The 21,681-nt window shown below is 53.1% G+C and overlaps 7 protein-coding genes across 7 annotated transcripts; 5 read left to right on the top strand and 2 right to left on the bottom strand.

Moving 5' to 3' along the window:
- Positions 1 to 833: 833 nt before the first annotated feature.
- Z520_10390 (uncharacterized protein) lies at positions 834 to 3,090 on the top strand (the record flags this gene model as incomplete). Its single annotated transcript, XM_016780883.1, has 4 exons — positions 834 to 1,496; positions 1,550 to 1,708; positions 1,758 to 2,024; positions 2,083 to 3,090. 4 exons carry the CDS (start codon positions 834 to 836, stop codon positions 3,088 to 3,090), a joined length of 2,097 nt encoding a protein of 698 aa, XP_016627889.1.
- A 287-nt stretch (positions 3,091 to 3,377) lies between these two features.
- On the bottom strand, positions 3,378 to 5,205 carry Z520_10389 (uncharacterized protein; the record flags this gene model as incomplete). The annotated part of the gene is made up of 5 exons (XM_016780882.1): positions 3,378 to 3,509; positions 3,558 to 4,101; positions 4,160 to 4,409; positions 4,500 to 4,999; positions 5,072 to 5,205. 5 exons carry the CDS (start codon positions 5,203 to 5,205, stop codon positions 3,378 to 3,380), a joined length of 1,560 nt encoding a protein of 519 aa, XP_016627888.1.
- Positions 5,206 to 5,999: 794 nt separating this feature from the next.
- Positions 6,000 to 7,694, top strand: Z520_10388 (uncharacterized protein; the record flags this gene model as incomplete). The annotated part of the gene is made up of 1 exon (XM_016780881.1): positions 6,000 to 7,694. The coding sequence occupies one exon, from the start codon at positions 6,000 to 6,002 to the stop codon at positions 7,692 to 7,694; it is 1,695 nt and encodes a 564-aa protein (XP_016627887.1).
- Positions 7,695 to 9,113: 1,419 nt separating this feature from the next.
- Positions 9,114 to 10,193, top strand: Z520_10387 (uncharacterized protein; the record flags this gene model as incomplete). Its single annotated transcript, XM_016780880.1, has 1 exon — positions 9,114 to 10,193. The coding sequence occupies one exon, from the start codon at positions 9,114 to 9,116 to the stop codon at positions 10,191 to 10,193; it is 1,080 nt and encodes a 359-aa protein (XP_016627886.1).
- A 548-nt stretch (positions 10,194 to 10,741) lies between these two features.
- Z520_10386 (uncharacterized protein) lies at positions 10,742 to 14,083 on the bottom strand (the record flags this gene model as incomplete). The annotated part of the gene is made up of 2 exons (XM_016780879.1): positions 10,742 to 10,991; positions 11,052 to 14,083. The coding sequence occupies 2 exons, from the start codon at positions 14,081 to 14,083 to the stop codon at positions 10,742 to 10,744; spliced, it is 3,282 nt and encodes a 1,093-aa protein (XP_016627885.1).
- Positions 14,084 to 14,587: 504 nt separating this feature from the next.
- Z520_10385 (uncharacterized protein) lies at positions 14,588 to 17,074 on the top strand (the record flags this gene model as incomplete). Its single annotated transcript, XM_016780878.1, has 2 exons — positions 14,588 to 14,759; positions 14,973 to 17,074. 2 exons carry the CDS (start codon positions 14,588 to 14,590, stop codon positions 17,072 to 17,074), a joined length of 2,274 nt encoding a protein of 757 aa, XP_016627884.1.
- A 1,627-nt stretch (positions 17,075 to 18,701) lies between these two features.
- On the top strand, positions 18,702 to 21,670 carry Z520_10384 (uncharacterized protein; the record flags this gene model as incomplete). Its single annotated transcript, XM_016780877.1, has 2 exons — positions 18,702 to 21,380; positions 21,425 to 21,670. Coding segments are annotated over 2 exons (2,925 nt in total), but the record flags the coding sequence as incomplete, so codon positions are not given.
- Between the last annotated feature and the right edge of the window lie 11 nt (positions 21,671 to 21,681).

The raw sequence follows: 21,681 nt of genomic DNA, 5'->3' as shown, positions 1-21,681 counted from the left end.
GCTTCATCTTTCGGTAGATCCGGGACAATTCCTGACTGCTTGAAGAGATTGAACCTTACGAAGGCTTTTGTCCAGGCGGAGCGATGACTGTTCAGAGCTTCATTACCTGATATGACCTGATAGAGATATACAGTGAGCATATGGGATCCTAATACTCTCTAATTACCTAGTCCATCGTACCTAGGTATGAAGTAATTACGGAAAGGGCTACTAGAGTATTTCCGAGGCATTCGGGCAAGGGGCTTAGCGGGCAGGCGGGATAGTCGTTACATCGCCTTGGCAACCCCCTCAATAACATTGCTCGCTTTCCTGACGACGAAGCACAGCCGAATCTCCATCAACGCTGATAATGGAGGCTGGTACCTCGTTTGAAGTTGCTGTGTCCGTAAGTCGCACTGATGGCGCTGCATCATTCCAAGATGAGCCGAGCCCACATACACCGAAACAAACTTCGCCTAGGGAGAAACAATGCTCAGTGTGTGGAAAACGGTTTGGCCGCTTGTATGCACATCTGCTTGGTCGCTGAGAAGGCAACTCACAAGCCACCGTGATTGCAGTTACACCCTTCGTCGACATGCGCAAATACACGACAGCCACCGGCCTCCTCCCCCACCGAGAAAGAAGGCTTGTCTCGTCTGCCGAAGGTTCGTAGGTCGAGAGATTTCTATCGGACGCCGTGACTAATTAAGACTTTTTGTCCTAGGCTGAAGATTCGTTGCTTGGGAGAATATCCAAGCTGTTCCTCATGCCTTCGGCGAGGCGTCCCTTGTTCGTATGAACCAGAAGTCCTTCCAGGGGCGAGGCGTAATAGCCCTGATGCGACGTGGAGTCATATGGCAGACAGCCAGTCAAGTGTTCCACCGATATTGCAAGAGGCGACCATGCCAGAGATGGGTTCTGCCGCGATCCACGAAGATGAGGCTGGCTCCAATGGCTCTTATGTACTCCCCGAGGTGTTCCCCGACTTTGCTCAGTCTGCGCCGTGCTCTGGCCCAGACATGCTCTCTCTTCTGGACTGGAATTATCCCGACAACCTCGATGATTTCGACATGACCTGTTGGCCGAGTACTGGATGGTTTCCACCAACCGAGCCGCCAAATTTTCATTTCGACGGCCTATCTCCTTTGGGCAGGTCTCTTTCCCAAACACAGCCGCTCGAAGCCAGCGCGTCTTCGAAGGACGACCCTTTACACAAGCATCTACGAATTCCAGGAGGTTCTCGAAACGCGGATGAGGAGGAGCATTATCCGATGTTATGGCCTGCGACCCAGCCGAAGCATCTAACCCTACCGCGTCTTGGTCCTTCAAAGAGCTCGAACCCTCTTTCCAGCTATATTGGACTGCCTAGCATCGGCTCCCGCGGTGCCTCCATACTACAAGATATCTTGGAAGCTCCTTTTGAGCAATCCATCTGGCCAGCTGCCTCAATTCCTTCGTTTCCCACACCCCAACAGCTCGATCACTGTATTGATCTTTACTTTGCGCATTTTGACAAGGTAACCGTGCTGAGGAGTATTCTTGTACCGTGTCTGATGCATAGGCTGAATAGTGGGTTCCGATAATTCATCAGCCATCATTCGACCCTGCCAAAGAACCGGTGCTTACACTCGTTCTGATCATGATTGGAGCATGCTACACAGACTTTGAAGGAGCAGCAGCATTCTCAATTGCTCTTTCAGAATTTATTCGAAGACTGCTGGTCTTTATGGTCAGTATCAGGCCCATTACATAGGGTGAAGCTGAGATCCTTCATTCAGGCTGAGCACGACCCTCGCTTCGTGAGAACCGAGTATTATATCTCTGCGCAGCTGCTGAACTCCGTTTTTGGGTTTGCAAGTGGCAGCCAACGTCTATATGAGCTTGCCGAGTCAAGTCGTGGTGCTCTTGTCAACTATGCTCGATGCATGGGATTGTTCGATCCACATCATACTGCGCAGAAAAGCAAAGATCATTCTGACACCCAAAGTCGATGGGAGAGCTGGATCTGTGCAGAACGGGCTTTAAGAATGGGCTGGGCTATCTTTGTGGGTCTTTGCCGAACTGATCTGCCAGTGGATTGTCTCTGACGCAGGAATATGACAGGCTTACGACGCTGCTTCTGCCGGCATGCGCAATGCCCGGCCTTACATTCTATTGAATGAACTCAAGCTGGACCTCCCCTGCCTTACTAAACACTGGAAGGCAGCATCAAAACAGGCTTGGGCTGCCATTCATCCATGGACAGAACAATGCCCCCGAACAGACTCGTTTCAGAGTTGCATCTCTCGTGTCGTCGAACACCCAGCCAGCGCTCATTCCGTGTACGATGACGATTATGTTCGCTTCATCATCTTAACAGTTTTGACGCGAATGGTCTGGGACAACAAAGAAGCTACTACCCATCAGGCAGCAATGCACCTCAGCACATATGACGCCCTTCTCAAGGGAAGGGCCGAACTTCTCCAGATTCTCGACGACTTTGCGTCGCCGATAACCGGCTATTATCCCAGTGCTATTGCCGAGCCTAGCAACGAGTATACAGTCCAGCATTGGCTACAGGTCGGTATTGCTCATGGGCTCGCCGAAGGTGTCGTTATTTGTGACTTGTTCGGCATCATGCTTTGGCAGGACGACTCCCGTGCGATTCCTGCACGGAATCGGATCTTGCGGTGGTGCAGGGAGAACCCAAGAAACCCCCGCGCTCTTCTCTATACGTGCGCACAGGGGCTCATGATCACCAGATTATATCCGTGCAATCATCCACAAGAAGCCTACAATATCTTCCACTGTGGGCTTATTTGTTTCATATTGTCGACATTACTGTTGGCAGATTATCAGGCGAAGGCTATCAGCGAAAGTCCTGGTAGTCCATTTCCTGTGTGCAAGCTTGACTGGCAAGGCGCTCCAGATGGACCGGAAGTAATCGCAATTCGAGACTGGATCGAGAATGGCACGCCATCACTGGTACGCATGCATGGAGTTCCGGAAGTATTCTCTGAGCCGGGGCCGAGGCAAATCTTACAGCAAACCGCGGATGTGCTCAGCAAGGTGTCCGTTTGGGGCATTAAGCACATCCTTTTAAACGCCGTCCGGGGACTGTTGCACGATTGACAGGTGGGAAAACGCAAATCCCTCCGCTGCATTTTGTATCTACGACATACAGTCACGGGAGTCATTTCTGAGAGGATTCATGTGCTTCACTCGGATAAAAAACACCACCACCTATGATTTGAAGCTGGAATAAGTGAATATATCACCCGATTTTCTGTGTACATTCCTCCTGATTTACCACTTCCGGCGACACCCAGGTAAGTAGAATATATGTGCCTGATCTCACGGCTATTTCCTTTTCGACAACGAGGTTCAATGCCATGGACCCAGGCATCAACACAACCAACTCAAGCCGCTCGGTCAACATGAGAGATGGCACCTTTATCCTCTCCAATGACGTTTACCATTTCACTACCTACCGAGATGCCTTGCACAGTCTTTGTCGTGACATAGTTCTTGAATTCCCAAGCCGGTACTTTCTGTATAAGGGTGTCAGCGCTGAGCCTTGTCCACCAGGAAACACTCACATTCATGAACATCTCGTCAATCTCTTCAAGCGTCCGATCTTTGGTTTCTGGGAGAAAGAAGAAAGCAAAGACGAAGGCCAACAGCTCGGTTGCCCCAAATATGAATCCCACCTTGGTTCCTAGCATGACGTAGGCGTCACTCAGCAAGTAAGGCATACCGACCGAGATGAGTACGTTGAAGCTCCAGCCGACGGAGGTGGCCAGGGCCAAGGTCTTGGACCTTAACTTGGTCGACGGCAGTTCTCCAATGAGGACAAATGCCACAGGGCCCCAGGATGCACCATAGGAAAAGTTGAAGATGCACACAAAGGCGACCAAGGACTTGGCAGCTGCATGAGTGCCCGGGGTAGCAACTCCGATGATGGCAAAGGCGAACATGCAGAAAGTCTGTACGACTGTGCCGCCAACGAGGATCTTTCGGCGTCCCACGTACTTGACAAGGACGAAAGAGGTCAGGGAGCCCGCAATACCGCACATGGAGGAAATAACATTCGTGGTGAACGGATCTGTTACACCCGAGAGAGAGAAGAATAGCGTTCCGTATCTGTTACAGGTGTGTCAGCTACGCTGCGGGTTCACGAATGGAGTAAAGTGATACTGACCCAGCGATGAAGGCGACACCGGAAAACTCTTGACCCAGAAGAGCAAAGATGGCCAATAGAGTTCTCCGTAAGTCAGTCCCTTGGAAGCAGTGGATCCAGCTGGAGGAGCCTTCGAGTTGTCTCTCGATCTCTAACATGCCGACAATGTCGTCGATTTCAGCGTCGATCTCTTCTTCAGGCCAGGTCGGTCCTCTGACGTGACACATTGCTTCGCGGGCCTGTGCATTCTTGCCGTGCGAAGCATACCATCCTTTGACTCTGTCAGACCGTCGGAACTCTTGGCCAACGGGGATCTCAGGGCAGATGAGGATCAGGGCGAAGACGGAAAATTCAAACTTACTGGGTGTCTCGGGAATCCAATAAATGAAGGTAAGCAGGATAAGAGGCGGGATGAACTCCGTCATCAAAGAGGCTCTCCACGCCCAGCTCGTCGTCAACTCACTCGTGCCCTTAACGATGCAAGCCCCAACAAACTGGGCAAGATTGGTGATGGCCCCATACAAGAGCGTGATGAGGCCTCGCATCTTGACAGGGGACGTTTCGGCCCAGTATGCGATGACGAAGTTCGCAGCCAGTCCAACTGCCAACCCAAGAATGACTTTACCCACGATGACAAAGGCGTAACTTGTCGCCGCACAGTTGAGTATGAGTCCGATGACATACAGCAATGCTGCCAATGTGAGGCCGATTTTGCGACCATAGCGGGTGCCCACAGTCCCAGCGAAAATGGCAGAAACACAAGCCGCGCCCAGTGTCGTGCCTGTGAGGCCAGAAATCTGGGGCGCCGTGAGCGCCTTGCTTCCGGTCGCCGAGTTGTACTCTCCAAAGTCCTGGTTGTATCTATATCGTCATGTCAGCCGGGCATGGGAACTCATTTGCTCTTCTGCCCCAGCAGTGGCAGAGCGTTCTTACTCGGACATGGCCAGGAACCCTCCAGTCTGCGCAATCCCCATGCCATAGATGACCGCCAATGTCGAAGGGACGAGGCAATACCGTATGAGTCTCGCATTACTGCGTTTGTACCGGTTTGGATTTAGCTCATCCATGAAGATACAGTTCGAACCACAATGGAAACCTTGGTGCTGTGAGAGTCGTCGTTTTCTATGGTTCCTGCTCCGAAAGGGGAATTGCTTGGACCTGTACCAGCTGGATGAGCCCGCGATGCAATATTTATGGCTTCTTCTGTCTTAACGCGTGGTCCTCTCAAAGAACCCCCACACGGAGCATGGAGGAGAGCCTGCGGAGTCTGGGGAGTCTGGGGAGTCTGGGGCTGCTGGTGCCGGAGTGAAGTTCTACCAATCCCATCTCGAGCCTTTGAAAGCCGAGGCTGGCTTTGGCATGTTGAGGCTAGTTGAGGCGTCCATCAGCACACAGCACCCCGATCTCCGGGCCCACTACAGACGGAAAGAGGCCCACTTATGCTCTGGACTTGACCTAGATAGGAAGCAAAGTCTCCCTACTTGGTGCTCCTGCTTTTCTTCACATTTCAAACTGGGACCCCAGACATTCAGAGCATGAGTACCGGATACCTATCAGAAGATTGCCCATGGGAGGCTGATCGGTACGAGGGTATGCAAGAGCCCAACCACCTCCGTGTCCGGAGCATGGAGAACGCCAACCACGTCCGATCACTTTGTGGACGGTTGCGCACGCACCCTCGGGCCGGGAGAAGGGCGCTTTCCAGTAACCTTCGCGTGTGAAGGACCATCAGCAATGCTCAGCAGGACTTGAACATAAAAAGAGCTCACAGGTTGCTGTATGCCAGCTACTCTATGTTATTCGCATTTAGAACATTGCCGCCTGATCATCGAGGAACAGTAACTCTGGCCCAACGTCCACAATGTCGACACAAAATGTACCCGGCAGCTTGGGGAGCTTTGCCAATTCCGCCAATTCTATGCCATCATCTCTTCCTTTTGATATTAGTGCGTTTCCGAAGCTCAATAAAGAGCAAGCAGGCCATATTCGGCACTACCACAACCTGGCTAGCATGCCGGACAACTGCTGGAACCACATGTGGTCGGAGGATTACCTTCAAGAGTCTATGGATGCATACCGATACCAGCTTGCCACCCTGGTCTATGGAGCTGGTGTGGCCCACTTCCACCGCCTGCCGGCACTGCGCTCGGTCTTCAAACCCCTCTTGCGCCGTTTCATCCAAAAAATGCTCTTGCGTGATGTATGGGGTTACTGGTGGAACACTTCTCAGGGCGGGAAAGTTTTGAATCCGGACCAAGTCACACCTCGGGCACAGTGGGCGGACCCTGTGGTACGCGAGAACATTATGTATAGCGGGCATCTTTTGCTCATGGTCAGCTTATACGCCATGCTATTCGACGACGACGAGTACGAGAAACCCGGGTCTATAGCTTTTGAATGGGATCCGCAGTTCTGGGGAACCCCTAAAAGGTACGAATACTCGACCAAGTCGTTACAAGACGTCATTGTCGCCGAAATGGAAAAGAACCAATGGCTTGGAGTCTGCTGCGAGCCGAACGTGGTCTTTGTCATCTGCAATCAGTTCCCTTTGATTGCGATCCGGTACAACGACGTGCGGAACGGAACCCATATCTTTGACGATATCAAGCCCAAGTATCTCGCTGCCTGGGAAAAGAAAAAGGGCATGTTGGGACCAAACGGCCAGATCATCCATATGTGGATGGTGCAGCAGGATGACATCGTGACCGCTTCCAGCGTCGTCGGGTCGGCGTGGTGCGGAGCATACATGAACGCTTGGTACTCCGACTTTGTCTATGATCTTTTCGAAAAGCAGAGACTAGGACACCTCACCAAAGTCAATGGCCAGGTGCGCCTGCAAAGCTTCTGGGTGGCCAGGGAGATCCTGAAGCTGTCTGCGCGGGACCTGGCCAGACACCACCCAGACAACGCTGCCACGGTCGCCGAAGCTACTCGAATTGTAAAGGAGAAGAACCCCGAGGTGGATCCCAACGTCGCCAAAGCTCCCGGTGTGGGTATGGTCTTGCAGTGGCTCAGCGAGCTGGGCAAAGAAGAATATCTCTTCCCCTTGCTGGAGTATATCGACCGGGAAATGCACCCGAGATGGGAGAACGGCGGCTTGTATTATGAGAGGCGCAATGACTTCCAGCCGGCCACGGCCATATGCATGGATCCATACTCTAGCAATGCCGGGGTCGCCTACGGCCGTCTCAACGTCCATAACGGTCAGAAGGAGATGTTCGAGCGCCCGTGGACCAAGGAGATACTGGCCCAGAGACCCTACGTCGATAATGTCGACCTCTCGCAGGGTGTGGATTTCCTGAGAGGCCAATGGTCAGCCGAGGATGCTGCGTTGGTGGTTACTCTCAAATCATGGGATGGCCAGGATCATAAGGTCACACCTACATTCAACAACCTCTCTCAAGGCACGTGGGGACTCTACGTTAATGGCCACCTTCAGAGGATTGAAGACGTAGCAGAGAGGTCCGGTAACGTGTCTATGGCTGTTCGAGTTCCCGCAACAGGGGAGGTCGATCTCGTCCTCCTTCGTGGGAAAGCACGAACCTCAAAGATCTAGCCTTTAAGCGTATATTCATGTTTATAGCATGGAACGCCGCAAGCGCTATTGCAGCAATAGTGCGTGATATAATCACTCCAGAAGTTGGCCATGGACAGTGATTCGAGGCCCCCTTTTTCGTTGAGATGGGTACGCTACACTTGATTGAAGGCGAAGAGGCTGATATGTAGGGATTCGCTTGCCATACAGTCCTCTTGCACCCAAACCCCGCCGATGTATAATCGGTTCTTGGATTTCACACGTGCATGACCCTAAGATGATACGAGCAAACGGCACTTTTGTACCCCGTACCTCCGTCAGGCATGTTTACACTTATTTCATGCTTCTTGCAGTACCTCGATTTCGAGCGCGCCAGGTCAGGCCCACGGCGTGGTCGTTTAGGGAGTAAGCTCGATGAGCACTACAGTGATCTCTGGTCGATGGCTCAGGTGGAGATAAGGTCAAGGCGGCCTACGCTCGCTGCTTAACATCGAACCCTGTTCTGAGAAGGGCAATCAGGTATTTTCGTTCTCGAGTTAAGAAAGACGAGTACCTCCCGGACCAGAAATCTTTCACTCGTCGAAAACTTGATGCAGGCTCAAAGAGCGTGAATTGTACAGCACTTTGATCAGAAATCTACACCGTCATCCTCTATTATCAACCCAAAACCGTGCGTAGCGAAGACCAAAATGGTCCCCTGATTCTCAGGAGGTAGAGATTCCAGAATCATGGAACGAGCTCCGCCGCTACCTTCGACGGGCGCCTCAGCAATGAAAACAGGTGCTCCAATCAGGGTCAAGATCAGAGAGTAATTACTCTGCCGCCCCCTTGGAGATTACTACCCAGAGATTATTAGTCTGATCGTTTTCTGGGCTTGGACTTGCCGAGGCCAGGCCGAGGACAGCTACAAGTACGAGATACGAGATACAGGCTTATGTATTGGCCCCCTCCCTCACTGTGCTCGCAAGTCGTCACACAAGCTGCTGAAGGGGTTGAACACCCCTACCCAACACCATGGTCCCAACCAATTGTCCAGGGTGATGGCAATCGTCATCGACTCTCACTCGCGGGGAATACGCATGCGAGAAGTGAGATGAATGCCGGGCTGCATCATGACATGCAAGTTCCCATCGTCTGCGGGGAAGAGCTCTCACCGGCTATTCCCCTCCAAATGGAACTTCAGACAAAAGGCCACCCTGATATTCTTGACCGATAGACCTCGGGAACTCGAACCAAGCTTCCACGGCGATAAGCAAAGAAAAGTTTAGCTCGACTCGTTGACCCGGTCGCTGTGGTAAGCACTTTTTCCTTCCTTCCCACGGCTAAAGGAGAAAAAAAGCATTGTGGTGGAGCTGTGGTGCTGGCAAGTCCCTTATAGTAATTAATATAAAAGATCGAAGATTACCAACTCCAGCCCCCGCCAGAATCCCGGAGACGGCCATGACGGACGCATTCTCCCAAGCAAGCAGGCGGTTGAGTCAAATCAAGGATTCCATCATGGGCAAAGTGGCGACGACGATCCCGTTCGACCCGGACTCGACGTCGTTCCCGACGCGCAAGAACCTGCCCAAGATCGTCGGCGCGCCGGACGAGGCGGCCTGGGTCTGGGGCAAGGACGACTACGTCGGGCGGCTGAACCTGTTGACACCGACGCGGGTCAAGGCCGCGTCTCAGGAGATCCGCACGGGGGAAATGGCACGCCTGGACCTGCCGCTGGACGTGCCGGAGCAGCCAGCCTTTGGGCGGCAAAAGTTCGAGCACAAGATCCTGCCGCTGGCCGAGGGCATCGCGTACGACGACGTGTACCACATGAACACGCAGTCCGGCACGCAGTGGGACGGGTTCCGGCATTTCGCGCACGTCCCGACCCAGACCTTCTACAACAACACGCACGGCAGCGACATCATGGGCCCGACGGCCAACGACAAGTGCAGCATCCACCACTGGTCCGAGCACGGCTTCTCGGGCCGCGGCGTGCTGCTCGACTACCGCGCGTACGCCGACAGCGTGGGCATCAAGTACGACACGGCGACCTCGCACGCCATCAGCTACGACGACCTCGTCGCCTGCGGCAAACACCAGGGCCTCGACATCCGCCCCCAGTCCCAGGGCGGCGACCTCAAGATCGGCGACATCCTGCTGATCCGCTCCGGCTGGGTGCAGGACTACCACAAGCGCGCCCCGCAGGACCGCGAACGCCTCGCCCTCCGCCACGGGCCCGACGCCCAGTGGTGCGGCATCAAGCAAGAAGAGGCCATGAAGGACTGGTTGCACGACTGCTACTTCGCCGCCGTCGGCGGCGACGCGCCTTCCTTCGAGCGCTGGCCCACCCCGGAGTCCTACTACCTGCACGAGTTCATCCTCGCGCTCTGGGGCATGCCGCTCGGCGAGATGCTCGACCTCGAGAAACTCGCCGAGCTGTGCAAGAAGAACAACCGCTGGACCTTCTTCTTTAGTAGCGCCCCCTTTAATTGTCGCGGCGGCGTGAGCAGTCACGTCAACGCCACGGCTATTTTCTAGTCGTCCACATGGAGAGTTGGGAAGGGGGGCTGGTGCGAGAGAGATATTTTGATGTGGTCCATGCCCCGTGTTGTGCTGAAGGGGAGCATTTCCAGCAACGGGGATTCTACGAGTCAAGGCTGTTAGGGGAGAAACCAATGGTTCAAGGCCATCCATCATCAAGTTACGAGTAGGCAGTTAGCAGGTTGTGCCCGTTTGTATTGTCTGTAACGGAATGCAGACAATTGTGCCGCCAGTGTTATATTGATCATAACTGCATGCTCGATACGACCATATATACCTTAGGTAGACAACGTTGATCCGGCACGAATCACCAACAACATATGTATGCCTGCTGCATCCCTTGAAGAAGAAATTTGGGCCAGTGATCTTGAAACGGAGCCTTCAACGGCACAGTCCAGTCAATACCTTACTAGGTACATGTCTATCCTGCAGGTCGTCAAAGTTACCTAGCTATATCTCATCCATTCCACAGAAGCCATCCGCACATATAGTCACAATCCACTGACCGTGCCACCTGACATATACTACCTAGGTGCCTATAGGCTCTACGTCTTGTCATCATCCTGCTTCTTCGTACCCTCGTCTTTCTTCTCTCCATTCTCCTGTGCAGAGGATTCTTGCTTCTGTTCTACCACTTCTGCTGTCACAGGTATTTCAGATGGAGCGGTAGCTGGTGGTGCTGCACTGCTGACCACTGCCTTTCCCTCGACGACTTTGACGATATGCTCGCCCAGATCGCCCGATCCGTCAATCTTGCTGATTCGTAGATTGAAGAATGATGCATCGGCCAATAACCTAAGATCAGCAGAGTTAGCATATGGTCCAAGAACCCTGGTTCTGTGACCCCAAACTCACCTTTCCTTTGCCTTCATGGACTTGATGTTAACATCTCTGTACGCGTTCGTCCACTGCTCTCGGTAACTGGCAAACACCGGTACCATGATCCCCGCAACCACAGGTTCCGGTAAATGCTTGGCCAGTACCTTCTGCAGCGTGGCCGTTTCTTTCGTCAAGGTCTCCATGTACGGTGACACGTGCACGGCCGTGTTCTTGGCCGCTTCTTCCCAGTCAATGTTCTTCATCGCCTTGACGTGCATCGACGCTCGCCCGGACATGATGTCGACGAGCTTCTCGTGTATACCATTTTGGTGTTCCTGGAACAGACGCTTGACCTTGTCGAACTCGGTCATAACTTGTGAGGCGGTCGAGGAAGGGACATGACGGCGGAAGAATTCCCTCACATACGGTATGAGTGCGACGATGAAGCTCAATCCTTGGGACGACAACGCCAGGTGTTTTGTCGTGATGTTCTTCAGCCCTGCACTCCTAGTGGCGCCGGCCCCCAAGATCAGTTGGGAGCTTCGTGAATTAAACAACTTGAGACTTTCCAGCAAGGAAGTCGCCACCTCACTGCTCATGCTCGGGATGCCAGCTGCTAGGTGTTGGAATGTTTCCATGGATCGTAGCATGGCGATGGCAGATTCTGGGAGTATGTACTTCTGTTCGTCGATTACAGCGCTGCGCACTTTTGCGCCTGCAGCAGCCGTCCCATTAATTGCAGCACCGTTGCTTGTCTCAGCGCCATTAGTCGAAGCTTGCCAGATCATCGTGCTTTCAATCCAGGGAAGAGCATCGTTGGTACTGCCTTCCATGACCCGAGTGAGGATCTCATTTTCGCGTTCGCCGAAATCTCTAGCATCCCATTTATCGGCGTCCATCACCTTGATCACTTCATGCTTCTGAGAGTCTGCAAATCGCGCCACAAAATCCTTGATTTGGGTGTCGAGGACGCTTTTGAGGCCGGTGCCGCTGCGGCCAGATATCGCTTCACATTCATCGGCGAACAGTCGGTTGAGCGTGAAGTATTTCAAGAAATCAGGCAACGACAACTCCGAATTTTGCTGTGACCGGACCCTGACTACCTTAGTGATCTGTGCCTGTGCAAGATCCACACCTTCTCCCAGAAGACTGGAGAGATCCAGAACTTGCTGCATTTCTGCTTGCACGGAACTGGTAGCCCGAGCTCGGCCTGTCGGAGGGCTCATGACTCTATCGATACTTGCAGGGTCAGGAGTTCTCGGAGGCGATTTGATCATGTGGTCTGGCAAATTGCTCGTGATGTCCAGCAAAATTTTGACTTGCACGCTGAGCCGGCGCAGACCTTCACTAATGTTTGTGTAGATGGTGGCCAGCATCTGATACCAATCTTGCGCATCCAAGGCTCTCAGATTTCTAGCCAGAATCGACGACTTCTCTTGCTGGCTCATGTTTCTTCCACCCATTGTTGAAGCAGAGACTGTAGAAACATTGTCATCGTCGTTGGAGCTCGGGAGCTGCTTCCGAATCATGCTCTTCATCTCGCGCAAGACGATTGCTCTGAAACTAGTAGCTGCCGGAGTGGTATACCTGGCCCTCGACAGGCCCCTCATCTCAGCTTCGAGTTCAGCTCGTAGCGCCGATCCAATATTCATGTACCCGGGGAACGCAGACGGTGCTCTCCTTTGGCCCGGTTTAGGTCTTGTATAGGCGACTCCCCACCTTTGGAGGGTCATGCTAGTCTCTGTCTGCTCCACATGCCTTCGGATATCGCTGAGCAGGCTGTTGTGAAATCGGGTTTCATATCCCCGACCGGCCCGCTGGCGCAACTGATTCAGGTCGTCGAAAGCACCCTCGAGGGCTTTGATTCTTCGTAAATCACGTCGCTTATATCGGGACTGTTGGTCCGTCTGGAGAGATTTGCCCTCCTTACCGGACATCAAGGCTTCCACGTCATCTAAACGATCCAATGCTTCATCAATCTCGCCTCTTTCAACCATTTCGTCGCATGTTTGCACCGATATGACGATGTCCTCGAGTTGCATGATGGCCTGTGCCAATTGACGGACGTTGTCACGACGCTGCTTCAGATTGACGACTTTCAGTCCATCGATAGCCATTTCCTTGTCGAGTTTCGCCAGCTCCCTCCGCAGTTTCTGAATGCGGTCTACCGAGTCCGCAGCCTCATTGTGCAGCTCCCGAAGAGAGCCGAGTGCGGAGAAGAAGGACTTGGACGCCGTTGATATCGAGTTAATTAGGTGGACCTCGACTGTATCCATGTACCACGATAATTTCTCCTGCAGGATCGCATTTGTAGCCAGGGATTTCCTCCCAGAAGGAGTGCCGCTTGGGTCACGGACGATCTCCGAGTTTTCAGAGACGATATCAAACGTCCTGGGGTTCTCGAGGTGGAAATCCTCGTCCGAGTAGACGGTCGGGATCGTCGACAAGGGCGTGACCGCCTGCCGACGTTGGCCACTCTGTCTTCTTTTCGGCTGAGGCGGCTCTAAGGGACTGGATACCGTCGAGCTCACGGAGCTTGTCCGTGAATGGCCAGGCCTTTGCAGGCGCTTGCTGAGAATGGCTTCCCACTCTTCATTCTTGTTTTCCTTCTTGTCTCGGTGGAACAATGATGTCTCGCCCTCGCCCTCATTTTTTGCCCGTTGGAATGCTTCATAGAGCGAACCAACCTGCGATAGGTAAGGATAGAAGGCCTTGGCTTCGATGTGCGGGATATTCGTGAGGGCGACGGGGGGAATATCGCGAGTCGTGGGAGCTTTGTAGCCTGAACTGGAAGGGACATTGGCTGTTCTCAAGCCGGTGTGGATTATGGGGTGTTGCAGTAATGTTGAGATGGCATTTTGGCTGGTCTCTGTTATTGTAGCGTTGCTGAGCGAAGCCGTGTCGAGAGTGCTGGCAATGGAGCTTGAGGTCGATCCACGGCGCAAGGCACCTCTTGGACCTCCATGTTGTCTTTGCGAAATGCTAGGAAAAGGGTATTCGGTCGTGGGTGAGGTGGCTGTGGGTGAGGCATATGTTCCCTGGGATGCAGGCCGAATTGGAGAGGCCATCTCATCTTCTTCCCTGGCATGCGCAGGGTGCTGAGGGCGTCCAATGTGACATGCCGTGTCATAGGGACATCAAGTATTCGGAGGGTCTGTCTGGTAACATTGTGAATGTTCACGATCGTCCTACTGATGCCTGACAGCGACTTTGGAAGACACGAATGCGCAGCGCAGTAGCGGCCGGTAAGATTGGAGAAATGGCCAAGATGGGCAAAACGTGGTCGCGCCTCCAGGTCCTCAACGCCCCGGATGGGCCTGATAGTGCTGCCGCTCTGAGCTATGCCTACTTGCCCTACCTAGCTCGCTACCTAGTAATTACCTAGGTAGGTACCTACTTTAACTATAGTGGGTTCTTAGGCCAACTGAGGCAACTGAGCCGAAGAGACTGAGAACTGAGACGATTGTTATTGCCGCCTTGTGTTTTGACCTGCTTAAATTTGCTAAGAGACTATTCAGATCAATCAGCAACGTTCGTCCGACAAGGCTTGCACTTTTTCAGCCGTAAGCACCATGGACGCTTCCACCGTTCAGATCTTGAAACGCGGTTGGATTTGGATTACCCGGACAATACTCGAGATTCTGGACACGCTAACCTCGGTGCCGGTGAGGTCGTGGTACGGCATGATGGCCGGAATCAACATGAGTGTGTTCAGGTTAGAAGGCGTCAACGTCGATTCATTATGTGCGTGTCCGGAAATACTGCTAAAGGATCGGATCCAAGCATCCTGGCCATGGCATGTGAGGTATAGGGCGGACTGCGAGGTACTATGTACTTTTAAGCCCCCACAACGGATCAGCACCCAAGCCCTGTGTCCGTTGTGTCGTTTGTTGGCTTTTAGTATAGATGGTGGAGAGGAGTTTTCTGAGATCTCGTCTCTGACACGATACAAGCTAGGTCGGACACGCGATCTCGAAGGCAAACCCACGGATGTGTGGGGTTTCGAAGCTGACATCCGTGGTGCTCGTTCTATTCTACCCCTTGGTGAAGACGCGAGGTTAATCGGCAGGCTATCGGATGGCTATGCGAGAAGCTTACAGTCCAGTTACGCAGACCGGAACCTCGTCATGCAATGGTTGAAGCGATGCTCAAATAGCCATGTTAAATGCAGAGCTCTCGAAGAGCGGATTCTCAGTCGCATGCGACATCCGCACGTCCTGATTAACGCCACGAATCTGACCATCGAGTCGATAACGAGGCCAGTCACATATCTAGCTCTGTCGTATGTGTGGGGAAACACACCACAGCCAAAGGTACCAGGCCTTGGTCGCGAATTCTTAGGGGGGCCACCGGTTAGTATACGACATATGCGCTTACCACGCGTCATTCAGGACGCCATCTCTCTCACCTCCGAGCTTGGGGAGACTTACCTGTGGGTCGACGCTCTCTGTATCAACCAAGACGATCCGTCAGAGAAGGCTTCACAAATTGCCATGATGAACGAGATCTACTTGGGAGCAAATGCTACAATCGTAGCACTGGATTCAGACGATGCTGACAACGGATTGCACGGCGTCACCGCGTACTCAGTATCTCGTACCCAGCATGTTGAGACAGTCGAGGGTGTCCGGTACACGCCTGTCTTTCCCTCTCTCGCCGAAAAGTACTCCCACCCAGATTGCAAGTGGAACACGCGGGCTTGGACATTCCAGGAGCATCTTCTATCACGAAGAATAGTCTACCTCGGATCAGGACAAGTATACTTTAGCTGTCTGTCTGCAACGTATAGTGAAGACCGGGTTGAAAGTCACAACAACCGCGGAAAGCTGTACAATCATCCTGGATCGCTGCTTCTAGACCCCCCTGCTCGCTCAAACTTGTGGCAATGGAAGTTGTGGAAGTGCTATGTCGAACTATACTCTGGTAGGCGTGCCTCTCTGGACACAGATCGATATTTCGCCTTCCAGGGTATACTCAACGAACAAGAACAATCGTGGGGAATGCGCTTCATCGAGGCACTGCCCATCGAGCATTTGCCTTTAGCCCTCAATTGGTGGCATGGCTCTGTCCAATGGGATCCGCTTGAGCAGAAGCCTCGTCGCATTGAGGGACGTCCATCGTGGACGTGGACTGGATGGACCGGGTCGATAAATTATCCTGACTTTGACAGGTATCGGGCTGTCCTTTGTACGATTGAGGTTCAAGACGGCAAAGGCTCCACTTTCTACAACTACGACAGCAAAGGCCACCTACAGCACGTTGCAGGTCCTTCTCAGCCGCAAGCTACAGAAGTTTCAGATACACGATCTGCGCAAAATACACAGCCTCTGCAAGTGTCGATATCATTCTCCAGCCAAGTAGTGGAAGTTGCGGCGATCGCCGACAATGTGCGAACGGGTTATCTGTCCGTGAGAGCAGAGTCTGGAAAACGCGTTGGATCTCTGAGTCATACATCACACATTTCCAGCTTCCCTGAGTCGGATGACAACCCTCGCATCCCTTGCAAATGTGTGCTTGTCGGTGTTAGCTGGTTTCCACTGGTATGGTTCGATAACATTGAGTCCTTCATCGACCTAAGCACCGAAGAGAAGGACCGGGCCGCTCTCAGAGATGATTTTCTCGGGCCTGTCAATGATCGCTACGAGCAAAGATACCAGCAGCAGCCTCGACACACCAAAGGCACACGGTTCGAACTCGGCCGTGGGACGGATCATCCCACGTTGCGGCAATTCCCCTGGCTCGTGAAGCCCTGGGTCGCTACCTTCGCCACTCTTACTGCGGTACTGGTTTTGGCTTTTGTTGCTATTGTGCTCGCATTTTCGTTGTTGTTTTTCGGACTATTTCTGTTTGCATTGGTGGTGGTTATGCCAGTCATGTATGGATTCTACTTTGCTTGCTTGCGCCCATTATGGGTACTCTCTGACAACTTCCGCCTCGCTCATGTACTTTGGATCGAAGAGGTCAGTCCAGGAGTGCACAGGAGGAACGGGGTTGGCGTGCTGTGGTACACGGCGTTCAAAAAGCTGGAGCCAGAGACTAGACAAATCAAGCTGATCTGAGAACTAATTAGCCATTGGGATTTGAATTGGCACAAGTGAGCATTTTAGACTCCTCGAGCAAGATCACTGTAATACCATTGCATAAGCGTCCATGCGATATGCTGTGATCGTTTCCCGTCGCTTAGCGCCGCACTTTGCGCAAAGCCAGATTGCCGTCGAAGGAGCCTCCCGTCCATATCATCGTTTGAATCCTCGAAGCAATGAAATCCTGGTAAACTTGACATAACAGGTGAATGCGAGGAGAGAAGGAAGTGATTCGTTGTAGGAGCAGCACAGCCGGGGCGAGTCGTACATGAGCTCCGAGCAGTCGCGCCTCGACCCCACGGATAGGGCCAATCCAGCTCTCGCCAATCCTTTTGTAGTTACTATCGGCGTTGCGTTATAATCAAGCTACGAGCATACGGAGTATTCAGCCCCAGGCGAGAGATGAGTACACTACGACATAGACGTGGAGTAGATGCCTCCATCGAAGCGCTATGGCAAAGTGCAGCCTAACTGAGTTTTGACGTTGACAACGCTAAGATGTAGTCGCTAAAAGGCGCGCGATGGGGCCAACTTTTTCACTTGTTTTATGTCTGTCTGCACAGGAAATCTGCTCAAAACCTTGTAGAGGCGAGGCTGATATGCAATATTCATTGCTGCTGGCCCCAAGCCTTGACAGTTGCCTGCGCTGCCATGCCCGCTCCAAATATACCGGGCTGTTCTTTCCGTCGTATTTTCCAAACCCGCAGGATCGATCCACCACGAAAGGTCTGCGAACACTTTGTGCATTCGCCGGCGAGGTCCGGAAAAAGAGAGTGCGACGACAATTGTTTGCTACAATGGTTCGTCTCTTGGCCCCTTTTCGGTGGTCTCGTTCCTTCTCGTGTGGAGCTCTTCTCTTTTTTGCCTTTCTCTTCCCCCTCTAGCTTCTGGCGTGCTCCACTAGCAGCGATGATGAGGTGAAGGCAAGGCAGAGTACCCGAGTGCCGAATAAGGCTGGAACAAGTCGGAGAGTCCGGATAGTGCCACGGACAAAGGCGTTGTCGCCAGTATTGACGCCAACTCACAGGCCATCAGGGGGCGAAGTGCTCCTTCAACAGAGAGAAACGCTGTTTGTTCGGGGCGATAGGGGTCGTTGGCGTCTGTCGTCAATTGTGCCGTCTTCCTCTCCGGTCCAAGGGGCGCCGGATTCAGCTCAGCCACGTGGTGGATTCGTGGTTTGCTCAACGCCGAGTTAACGGTGGGTGACGGTTCTGGCCAACGCCACATCAGCTGCCCAGCTGCCCAGTCCACTTCGAGCCAAAATACTTCCTAAGACTCCCTCTTCCTATTTCCACCATCCTCAACTCTAGCGATTTCCAAGACAAAACAGACTCCGCTCCCGGCTCAACTATGTTCAGGCTGCCACCTGGGCGCTTCCCCCTCGCTGTCAAACGGGATCGATGTGGATTACAATGCTATACCACAGACACTCCCGAGGCGCTGGCTTCAGAGGAGATGGCGCAGGTAGGAGGACAGGAGGTTCAGTAAAAAGCAGGCAGATCTCCTCACATCCGACTTCTCTCCTTGGTACCAAGGCCACCATGCACTCTCTTTGACCTTGTATACTGACCTTCATCTTTCGTTTCTTCACAAATTTGCTGCCATGGGCTTGCTACGTGTTACAGTAGCCCTAGCCCTCGCGGCGTCCGCTCATTCATTCAATCTTTTAGGTAATCATGATACTACCGTCACAGAGTCCCTCACTAGATTTGTTTTTACTTGCCCCTGCGATTCGACCACCTCCGTCAGCATTGGTACCGCTTATCCTCACCCTCCCGCAGCTACGGGCACGTCTGACGGACAACATTGGGATGATTGGGATGGTTCTGCGCCGCACTCATCGGGACACGGTTGGGATGATTGGAATAGTTCAGTGCCGCACTCGCACTCATGGGGAGCCGTGAACCCAAAGTCAAGCTCGCTGTCTCACTCCACTTCCTGGTCAATACTTTCGACGTCTGAAACGACTTTGCTGCATACGACTACGCTGCATACAACTACACCTTCTGCTTCTGGGTCGTCACCAACTTCTCCTGTTGGGACCTCTAACTCCGCCAATTTGCCCGGAGGACCAAGTAGCAGTTCTCGGTCTGAATCAACACTATCGACGAGCTCCATCCCAAGGCGGTCTTCCTCTACACCCACGCCTCTTAGCTCTTCACCAGCCACGACCACCACTGCAACCGGCTCTTCGCCTATCGTTTCAGCAAGCACAACAAGCACTCCCACACCCTCTGCTGTGTATCACACAACAACGACGGATGACCCGCCTTCTGACCTCCCTCCAGCGAGTACCAGCTCGACCACACCGTCTACTGGGGATATTCCAACAACGACACAGGACCCGTCTTCTTCTCTCATTCCCACAACCACAAGCACCACCACATCCTCTGCCGTATATATCACAACAACGACAGATGACCCGCCTTCTGACCAGGGCAGCATTCCCAGTACAACGCCTGCTGATGAAGCATCGACAAGCACAACGACACCTGCAAATGGAATACCGACCACTACTCCCAATTCAAGTCCCTCCGTCGACACAAGCTCAGGTACTCCATCCGATTCTACTACTTCAACAATCATTACGACTTCGACCCCTGCAGGAGGTGACAGTCTACCCAGCCCAACAAGCCTGACTACCGTCTCCGTCACTGTGACCACCCCGGGCGTCTCCTCTACTACTTCGACTGCAGACACTTCGGCCCCTACGTTTGGTCAGCCCTTTTCCCTTCGTGTAGGCACTGGTGGATCAGGAAAACACAAGCGAGACATCCTGGTGGTTGGTTATGTCGACGGAGAGCTTGTGCTTGTCGAATCTGATGCTGATGCTGTGGCTTTCGTGCTCACATCTGATGGCGTGCTAATGATCTTCGGCACTACCTTGGTGGTGGGCTTCAGCGGTGATTCAGGAACTTCGGCTCTGACGATCTATTCATCAGCCTCGGCAATACCAACAACAATTGTATGGTCATTCTCTGGGGGCGCTCTTGTCTTGTCAGGAGCTGGTTTCTGCGTTGGTGCCGACAATGTCTTATCCGTGACTGTCGGTACTGCGACGGACAGTAGCTGTACCCCTGCTACTGCTGTGCCGGATACAGATCCGGACTCCTACAATACTGATGTCGCCAGCACGATAACACCGTCGCCGCAAACCACGACTACGACCACACCGGGGTCCAGCTCGACAACAGTTGACGCTAGTACCACCACCGACTCGGCCGCTTCGAGTCCTACTGGCCCTGCTGACAATCCTACCTCGAGTCCCACCAGCCCGAGCTCCAGCCCTACCTCTGATGGTGGTAGCCCTACCACGAGCCCTACCTCCGATTCTGGCAGCCCTACCACGAGTCCTACCTCTGATCCTAGTAGTCCTACCACTAGCCCTACCTCTGATGGTGGTAACCCAACTACAAGCCCTACTTCCGACGCTGGTGGCAGCCCAACCACGAGCCCTACCTCTGATGATGGTAGCCCAACTACAAGCCCTACTTCCGATGCTGGTGGCAGCCCAACCACGAGCCCTACCTCTGATCTTGGTAATCCTACCACTAGCCCTACCTCTGATGCTGGTAGCCCGACTACAAGCCCGACTTCCGACTCTGGCAGCCCTACCTCTGATGGTGGTAGCCCAACTACGAGCCCAACTACGAGCCCAACGTCCGACTCTGGCAGCCCTAGTACCAGCCCTACCACCAGCCCTACGTCCGATCCTGGCAGCCCTACCTCTAGTACTACCTCAGCAATCTACGTCTCGACAAGCAGTACCCCCTCTAGCTCTGCTGAGAGTCCTACGAGCCCCACCTCCGACCCTGCCAGTCCTCCCTCGAGCTCTACTACCTCAGCGATCTACGTCTCGACCACTAGTCCCATCTCTAGTACAACCTCGGATATTATAGCGACGACCACTACTACAACGACCACGCCGATATCCGAGGAGACGAGTGGACCGAATTGTTCCATTCTACCATTGGCAGATCAAACAGCACCGGATGGCACTCAGTACACCCAATTCTTCTACAGCTGTTTTGCCGCCATTCCTACGACTCTGGGAACTAGTTATTCTTCAGCTACTTCGGGCGATGGAGAATATAGCAACGATCCCACTGCATTCCTGAGTCAATGTGTGGCGACTGCCGAGCAGCTGGGCGCTAGTGTTTGGACTTACTATCAGTCGACGTCGGACTTCGAATGGCATTGTGGCTTTTGGAACGGACTGGTGGCAGATGATGGTATTTTTGTGGAAGATCCGACAGTCTTTACCATGAATGCCATGACGGTTGTGGGAGGTGATGATAGTTCGAGCAGCATTACTACGTCTTCTAGCTCCATAACGACATCCTCGATCTTCTCCAGTCAGACGCCTACAAGCTCGACTTTAACCACCACTCTCGCCACGTCTTCGTCTCCCACGACGTCTACAACATCGGACTCGTCTCCGACTTCGGATCTCGCTACGTCTTCGACCTCGGATCCTTCTACGTCTTCGAGTCTGTCTGCGACTTCGAGTCCATCTTCTACGACCTCGGACTCGTCTTCGTCAACCTCGGATCCTTCTACGTCTTCAAGCCTGTCCACGACCT

The sequence above is a fragment of the Fonsecaea multimorphosa genome, assembly GCF_000836435.1.
Source record: "Fonsecaea multimorphosa CBS 102226 unplaced genomic scaffold supercont1.30, whole genome shotgun sequence".
Taxonomy (NCBI): Eukaryota; Fungi; Ascomycota; class Eurotiomycetes; order Chaetothyriales; family Herpotrichiellaceae; genus Fonsecaea; species Fonsecaea multimorphosa.
The sequence above is the reverse complement of the archived record's forward strand: the minus strand, read 5'-3'. Positions and strand labels throughout refer to the sequence as shown.